General features: G+C 56.7%; 1 protein-coding gene across 3 annotated transcripts; it reads right to left on the reverse strand.

Moving 5' to 3' along the window:
* Positions 1-640: 640 nt before the first annotated feature.
* HINFP (histone H4 transcription factor) lies at positions 641-7,811 on the reverse strand. 3 transcript variants are annotated; one of them, XM_030464895.1, is made up of 9 exons: positions 7,463-7,811; positions 5,952-6,178; positions 5,707-5,818; positions 4,066-4,218; positions 3,472-3,549; positions 3,258-3,378; positions 3,006-3,144; positions 2,584-2,708; positions 641-1,916 (listed from the first exon to the last, which is right to left on the reverse strand). In XM_030464895.1, the coding sequence occupies exons 1-9, from the start codon at positions 7,623-7,625 to the stop codon at positions 1,394-1,396; spliced, it is 1,641 nt and encodes a 546-aa protein (XP_030320755.1). In that variant the 5' UTR covers positions 7,626-7,811; the 3' UTR covers positions 641-1,393. The 3 variants fall into 3 exon arrangements, with proteins under 3 accessions (XP_030320755.1, XP_030320756.1, XP_030320757.1); XM_030464896.1 differs by lacking the exon at positions 7,463-7,811 and having other exon boundaries at positions 3,472-3,544; positions 5,952-6,156; XM_030464897.1 differs by lacking the exons at positions 5,707-5,818; positions 5,952-6,178 and having other exon boundaries at positions 7,463-7,727.
* Between the last annotated feature and the right edge of the window lie 435 nt (positions 7,812-8,246).

Consider the following 8,246-nt stretch of genomic DNA (forward strand, 5'->3'; position numbering starts at 1 on the left):
GGCCCTGGAATGAGCTGGCAGCTCAGGGATGCAGTCAGAGGGACAGCCTTGGCCTCACCCTGAGCACGAGGTGCCCAGCTTGTCAGGGACCAGAGGCACGAACACCAATGACACCCCCTGTGTCTGTAATTAGAAAGAGAGCAGATGGCCAAGGGTTTAGCAGGAAGTGATTCCCTCCATTAACCTGGAATTCCAACAGCTTTTGCTGAACTGCTTGAGAGAAGAAGCAAGGGGGGAAAAAGACAATGAGCAGCCCAGGAGACCAGCAGGTTGCCTGCCTGCCTCCACCTGTGCCTGGTGAGTGTCACTGCAGGGACAGTGACACCAGGGTCACACTGCCCTCATCCAGGCCACTTGACACAGGGCAAGGTGGCTCTGCTCACCAGATGAAGCTGCTCTCTGTACTGAAAAAATGACATTGGAGGCAGCAAAAATCAAACACAGCAAAAATCAACCCCACATCAGGGCAGCAAGAGTGTCCAAGCTAAACCTGGCCTTCCAGTGCCACCTCTGGCATAACAAATTCCCCCAGACAGTCACCAGCTGCACCAAGCAGCAGTTTGGTGAAGATCCTGGCAGCTCTTCATGCTGCAGAGCCCGGGCTCAGCCCCTCACCACACACAACACAGCACAGCAGGGCTGGGCTCTCTGCCTGGCCTGGCAGCCTGGCTTTTATTTGCCTCACCAAAATGCATTTTGCCCAACAGGAATCTAAAGCCCAATGTGGGGAGGACACCCAGGGAAGGACAAAAGCACTCAGAAGCTTTAAATTCCCCAGTTTGACAGAGCAGCAGTAGCCTGCAAGAGCAGCAGCACCTCCAGACTCTCCTCCCAGAGGTCAGTGCAATGTGATGGGACCAGTGGTGCTACCACCAGCAGCACCAGCTGAGTGACCAAGGCAAGATGATGGGCAGGGAAGTGCTGATGAAGGCAGAAGTGGAGCAAACCATCCCCTGGAGAACAAAGTACAGAGAGAAGCACACATCTCCCCAGGGAAGGGGGTTCAGCCATGGTGTCTGCTCAGCACCCCATCCTGCCAGGGGAGGTCCCAGCTGAGGATCAGGCTCAGCAAGAGCTGCACAGCAGCAGGGCCCACACCACCAGGGAGTGACCAAGAGAAGGCCTGAGCCAGGCTAAGGCCAAACCTCCTGGAATGCTAGGAGTGGCTTTGCCAGTCCCTGACCTTTGCAGCTCAGAACACTTGGATCCCCAATGAAGAAAAACCTGTCCTTCCCCTCTCCCCATGCTGACCAGCCCAGCAGCAGCAAGGAGCAGGGCAGAAAGCCACCTGCAGGGAGGTGGACAAGCTCAGCTCTTCCCTCTAAGCACTTCCCAACCTCCCTCCTAAGCACTTCCCAATCCCATGGAGGCCCTGCAGAGGCAGGGGAGCAGCTCAGACAATCTGGATTCCCAGCTCCTCTGCTGTCTTCTGCAGTCTGTCCATGACATTTTCCTCCAGCTCCATAGCCAGCCCACTGGGTGCTGCCAACTGCTCCTCTGAGGAGGTGCTGGCCATGACATAATACACAGTCTCACTCTCCCCTTGCTCGTTGGTTCTGTTCACCACACGGATGATGGGGTTGGATGAGGAGCTGGATCCTTGCTCTGGTGTCAGTGCTGCTCCTGGAAGGGCCCTTGGCTGTGCTGGCTCAGGGCTGCCAGCAGAGGAAGCTGCAGGGCACGGTGGGGCCTCCTGCAGCTCAGTGATCCTGTTCTCCACCGAGGGAGCCTCTGCTGGTGCCTCCAGAATGATGCCCTGCAGGTTGCCCTCCCCCTCAGGCAGCACCACACACTCAGTGGAGCCCTCCAGGGCTTCCCCCTGCTTCTCTCTGTCCTTCAGCAGTTGCTCTGTCAGCTCCACGCTCTCGTAGCGCACCAGCTGCAGCCTCATGTACCCATCCTCGTGTTCCTTGTACCTGAGCAGAGAGAGGCAGAGGTGATGGAGTCATTGAATGCTGCAGCCCCTTCCCAAGGGACAGGCAGCAGCCTGAAGCAGCAGCCAAGGAAAGGGCACTGTATTCTAAGCTCCAAAACCCAGTGCTACAGAGGAGCCTGCATGTAGGATAAAACCCTTTCAGTCCCTACCCCTAAAGCCCATCCGTGTGGCAGCTTCTGGGCCTTTTCCCAGCCCCCCGTCACCTCCCAAGCCCATCTCCTTCCACCACTGTTTCATTGGGAGCATTTGAAGTGCATCCTCTTCCCCTCCCAGCTTTCAGACTCTGGGAATCCTATGGAGTTTCCCAAAGCAGATTCAGCAGAGGCATCTGTCAAGAGATCTGCAGCAGCTCCCTCTTGGAGCTGGGCCCTGCCAAGCTCAGAGGAGCCTCATGTGGTGACAGAAGGTGTGATGCCACCACTGCTGCCCCTGTCCCTGATCTCTGACCCACTGCTGTGTTGCTGTGCCAGATCCCAGTGCATGCTCACTGCCCAGTACCTCCCAGACCCTGGGGATTGGGTCTTGAGCAGGTGACAGGCAAAGGTCAGACAGAGCTCGAGTGCTGTCAGGTCTCTGCTCCAGTAAGACACAAAGATGCAGACCCAGCACTAAAGAACAGGGAGTGAGGAGCTAAGGATGGGCAGTACCTGAAGCGAGGATGCCCTGAGGGCCACTTGAACTGGTGTTTCTTCCTCAGGTGGACAGTGAGGTTGTTTCCACGGGTGAAGCATTTGTCACAGACGTGGCACTTGTACCGGGGCTCCGAGTCACCCTGAGGGGCAGAGAGAGGGATGTGGATACCACACGAGCCCACAGTCAGAGGGCCTGGTAACCAGATGGATACATGGAAGGAGGAAAACAGGTTTTGGGAGAAGTTTGTCAGGACAAATCCTTCCAGCAGCAGGAGAGGAAAGCAACCTGACCTCACATTGCTTGGGCAGCCCTGGACACTCCACACGACTTGAACTCTTTTACCCCCTCGTGCTTCTGTACAGCATGTTGCTCTTTGTGTTTCTGAGCCCCTCTAGGAGAGAGCACAGAGCAGAGCAGCCCCCTGCCCCCTTCCCACCTCATGAACTTTCCGGTGGTGGAGTTTGATGGAGCAGAGGGAACGTGCAGTGAAGCTGCAGGCTTCAAACTCGCAGCGATAGGCGGGCTCCTTGCTGTGCGTGTCCAGGTGCTTCCTCAAGTCAATGAGATTCTTGCAGCTGAGAGGAAATGACAAGGGAACAAAGCTGAAGGGTGTGAAGCAGACTTGTGCTTCCCCATCCCCATTCCCATCCCGGGCAGAGGGGAAGCTCTGGGAAGCTCTGCTCCTCACCTGTAGTCACAGTAATCACACTTGAAGGGCCGCTCCTCACTGTGCCGAAAGCGAATGTGGTTGCGCAGGGAGGAGGGCAGGGGACAGGTCATGTCACACAGGGGACACTTGTAATGGTTCACTGGATGGAAGAAAGGGAGCACCACGTCACCAGGAAGCAGGGGAGAGCACAAGCTCTTCAGGGTATAAGCTGGGAGAAGGGGACTTGACTCACCATGGTTCCTCATGTGGTCCCGGAGCAGCCTCTCTGTGGCAAATCTCTTGGAGCAGTGGGAACACTGAAACCTCTGCTCTGCAGCACCAGGGAGGAGAGGGAGAGGATAGTGAGTCAGAGACCAGAGCAGAGAGAACAGCACAAAGAGCAGCAAGAGAGAAAAGGAGGCAGTAACAGTAGGGTTGGAACCCTTCTCTCCAGAGGCAGCAGTCGCTGAGTACAAAGTCAGTCCAAAAAAAAAAAACCAAAACAAAACCCCAGACCCCTTACAAAGCCCAGTTTGCCTCCCCTGGAACTGGGGAGCAACCACCACACGAGGGAACTCAAGAAGCAAACCCCACAATTGCCCAACAGCTGCCTTTGGCTCCAGCCCTGGATGCTTAGAGGAAAAAAAAAACAAAACCAAAACCCAGCTCTGTCTGCAGCAACATGAGCCCCGTGAATCCTTCAAGAGGAAACACCTCAGCCCCCCACGAGTGTCTGTGAGTTCCCCACCATCAGAGCAGCCAGGGTGTCCCCCAGCACAGCTCCACAGCAAACCCTAGAGGACAGCTCCCAGCTCCCCCTCTCCCTGCCCAGCCCCCAGGAGCTCACGGTCCAGCGCAGTTTGGCGTCGGATGTGGTCAAAGAACTTGGTGTTGTTGGCAAACATCCCCCCACAGGTGGGACAGGCCACCACCTTCTCCTGAGTGTGGCTGCGCAGGTGTTCCCGCAGCTTGCAGCGTCCCTTGAAGGTGCAGTCACAGTCTGAGCAGGGGGAACAACAGGCAGACACAACAACAAGAGTTAACAGCCCCTCGGCGGCAGGGAACCACCCACAGCCCGACCCAACGGGAACCTTCCTGGTGCTGTTCTGCCCTGCTGCTCCCAAAAGCAGGAACACTGGGATTCAGGAGAAGAGGAGGCTCAGGGGAGAGCTCATCACTCCCTAAAACCCTGCCTGTCCTCTCCCTGCAGGTCTCTGCTAACCTGAAGCTGAGTGAGAAGCAGGAGGTGAAGAAGGAGCTGGTAAGTGCAGAAGAAGGTGGTCCCAGGCCCCCTCATCTGTTCACAAGAGAGGGACAGCACAAGTCCTGTGAGGAAGGGCTGAGGGAGCTGGGGGTGTTGAGGCTGGAGAAGAGGAGGCTCAGGGGAGACTTCATCACTCTCTACAACTCCCTGAAAGGAGGTTGGAGCTGGGGGGGGGTCGGGCTCTATCAGTCAGACAAGAGGCCATGGGCTTCAGCTCTGCCCTGGAAGGGTTTGGTTGGATATGAGGAAGAAATCCTTTCCAGAGAAGGTGCTGAGGCATTGGAATGGGCTGCCCAGGGAAGTAGTGGATTCTCCATCCCTGGAGGTTTTTAAGAAGAGACTGAATGTGGCACTGAGTGCCATGGGCTGGGAACCACGGGGGGAGTGGATCAAGGGTTGGATTTGGTGATCCCAGAGGGGTCCTTTCCAACCCGGATGGCTCTGGGACTCTGTGAGTGGGTTTAGTGCCTTTAATCCCAAGCCAGGGGCTCCTATCTACCCATAAACATAAAGCACAGCAGTGAGAGGTGGGTTCAAGAACTGTGAGAGTGGATCACTGGATGATCCCAGAGGTCCTTTCCAAGCTGGATGGTTCTGGGATTCTGCGATACTCAATTGGGGTGGTGCCCCAACACTGCAAAGGAGGCAATGGCACAAGCACAGGAAAGAGAAATTACTGAAAAGAATAAACTGGAGCCTTTGCTTCTAGGTATTAATTAAATATAAATATAGGGGTAACTAATTAAATTAATAAATTAGTTTAACTGCCTCAAGAGAGGTTGGAGAAAGGAGAGAAACAGCCTCTGCTCCTTAGTAAACTGTGAAAGGACCAGAGGGATTGGATGGAAGCTGCTCCAGAGGAGGTTTAGGCTGGTTGGTAGGAAATATTTTGTCCCTGAGAGGGTTGTCTGGCATTGGGATGGCCCAGGACAGGGGTGGAGTCCCCATCCCTGGAGGCATTTAAAAGGCTTTTGGAGCTGGTGCTTAAGGACAGGGTTAGTAATGACTGTGGTGTTCATCAAAGGTTGGGCTGGAGGAGCTTAGTTGAGCTTCCAACCTCACCATTCTGAGTCTGACATGAAGCACTCAGCTAGGGAACCCTGCAGCAACATCTCACTGCTGTGCACAGGTAATTTAGAAATTCCAGAGGCTCTCTGAAACCCTGCCAAGGAGAGCAGAGTTCTCCTGCACAGGGTCTGTGACACCCTGCAGGTCAGCACCAACCTTTCCAGCCACACAGCACCACGTGGTTCTCCTTCCCTGCTGCCTTGTACTCTGAGCAGAAGCTGTGATCCTCCACGTGACGATAGAACCACTCAGGATTGTCAAATGTTCTCTGTTGGGGAGCAAAGAGAGAGAGCAGGGTGAAGGGATGAGCAGGCACAGCAGAGCTGGAGCTGGCAGGACACCAGCAGCTCTGCTTCCCACACCACAGAGGAAAAAGCAAACCTGGGACCCCTTGATCTCACCTCACAGTACTCCCAGAGACACAAGAAGTTCTCCTGGATCTCCGGGATGATATTCCTGCTCTGGAAGTCCAGCTGGCAGTGGGTGACATCTGCCTGGCTCTGCAGGGCCCTCAGCCCCCACTGCTTCAGCTTGGTGTGGTAGCAGTGGAAGTAGACGTGGCGGGTGAGGTCAGCTGGGCTCTCTGGGGAGCAGAACCCACACTCCTGCCACAAGCAGGTGAATTCCTCTGCAACACAGAGAGGGGAGATCCAGTTGGGCTGGGCAAGCTCAGGTTTCTGCACAAAACCCTCACAGTTTGTTGTTTTTTTTTTTCCTCTTCCTAGAACCAACCCCAACGCCCTCCTCCAGAACCACAGAACGTTGAGGTTGGAAGGGACCTCCCAGCCCATCCACCCCAAAACCTTTTTTTTGCTGGTGGGTTTAAAGGCATTTGGAGCATTAGGAACTGGCTGGAACGGGCCCAGAGAGTGGTGCTGAACGGGGCTGCCTCAAAATGGTGGCTGTGGTGTCCCCCAGGGATCAGTGTTGGGCCCAGTGCTGTTTAATATCTTCATTGATGATTTAGATGAGGGGATTGAGTCCATCATCAGCAAATTGCAGATGACACCAAGCTGGGGGGGAGTGTGGATCAGCTGGAAGGCAGGAGGGCTCTGCAGAGGGACCTGGAGAGACTGGAGAGTTGGGCTGATCCCAATGGGATGAGGTTCAACACAACAACCCCATGGGGAGCTCCAGGCTGGGCACAGAGTGGCAGAAAGGGACCTGGGAGTCTGGATTGCCAGGAAGCTGAAGAGGAGCCAGCAGTGTGCCCAGGTGGCCAAGAAGGCCAATGGCATCCTGGGCTGGCTCAGGAACAGCGTGGCCAGCAGGTCCAGGGAAGGGATTCTGCCCCTGTGCTCAGCTCTGGGGAGGCCACAGCTTGAGTCCTGTGTCCAGTTCTGGGCCCCTCAGCCCCTCAGGAAGGAGCTTGAGGTGCTGGAGCAGGTCCAGAGAAGAGCAAGGAGGCTGTGAAGGGATCCAGCAGAATTGCTGTGAGGAAGGGCTGAGGGAGCTGGGGGTGTTGAGGCTGGAGAAGAGGAGGCTCAGGGGAGACCTCATCACTCTCTGCAACTCCCTGAAAGGAGGTTGGAGCCAGGGGGGGGTTGGGCTCTTTTCCCAGGCAACTCTCAGCAAGACAAGAGGGCAGGGTCTCAAGTTGTGCCAGGGGAGGTTTAGGTTGGAGATGAGAAAGAATTTCTTTCTGGAGAGGGTGATCAGGCATTGGAATGGGCTGCCCAGGGAAGTAGTGGATTCTCCGTGTCTGGAGATCTTTCCAAAGAGCCTGGATGTGGCACTGAGTGCCATGGGCTGGGAACCACGGGGGGAGTGGATCAAGGGTTGGATTGATGATCTCTGAGGTCCCTTCCAACCCAGCCCATTCCATGATTCTAACCCCAAACCTCCCCAGCCTCAGCTCCTGTCTCTTCCCTCAGAGCCGGGGGGGTCCCGGCACCCCCAGCTCCCTCCTTACCGAGCGGATCCATCTCATCCCGGGGCTCCCCGGGAAGGTGTTGCTGCAGGTGCCGGGATACGTGTTGGCAGAACTCCTCCATGCCCGAGGCCACGTAGCTGCACAGCTCCCACTCGCACTGCAGCACCAAACCCTCCGAAACGCCGCCCTTGCCGGCCGCCATCACGGCCGGGCCCGCCGCTTCCCCAGGGCGGGGATGGAGGAGATACCGAGCGCTGCCCTCACCCCACCGACCCAAACCGGACCGGTCCCTGCGCCCCCCGCGGTACCGAACCGCAGCGGATAAACCCGGGCAGCCCCGAACCTCCGGAACCCGCCCCACGCAACCAGGGGGAACCGGAACCCAACGGACCGGGCGCGGCGCGCAGCCAATCCCCGCGCAGGAAGAGGCGGTGGGAGTGCAGCGCCCCAAAGGGTCCACCTGGAAACGGCGGCGGCGCGAAGAGGTTCCGAGGGAGGTTGGGGGTGACCCCGCCATGCCAGCTCCTCCAGGGATCCCCGGGATTAACCCGGGAGCGTTCCAATGGGATTGTGGTGTCCAGAGAAGGGGCGCTGGAGCATCTCTGCTGCTGAGAGAGTTGGGGCGATTCAGTCTGGAGAGGAGAAGGGTCCGAGGAGACCTCATTGTATCCTTCCAGGGGCTCCAGGAAAGCTGGGGAGGGACTTGTGAGGATGTCAGGGAGTGACAGGACATGGGGAATGGATTCACACGGCAGGAGGGGAGATTCTGATGAGGTGTTAGGAAGAAATTCCTCCCCGTGGGGTGGTGAGACCCTGGCACAGG

This window comes from Calypte anna, chromosome 24 (genome assembly GCF_003957555.1).
Source record: "Calypte anna isolate BGI_N300 chromosome 24, bCalAnn1_v1.p, whole genome shotgun sequence".
NCBI lineage: Eukaryota > Metazoa > Chordata > Aves > Apodiformes > Trochilidae > Calypte > Calypte anna.

Bases quoted from the DNA above. Each gene is read 5' to 3' on its own strand.
- HINFP (XM_030464895.1), bottom strand. From the start codon at position 7,625: ATGGCGGCCGGCAAGGGCGGCGTTTCGGAGGGTTTGGTGCTGCAGTGC. The intron at 3,145-3,257 runs GTGAGGAGCAGA...ATTTCCTCTCAG, and splicing joins TGTGATTACTGTGACTACAG to CTGCAAGAATCTCATTGACT. The intron at 1,917-2,583 runs GTACTGCCCATC...CTCTCTGCTCAG, and splicing joins TCAGGGCATCCTCGCTTCAG to GTACAAGGAACACGAGGATG.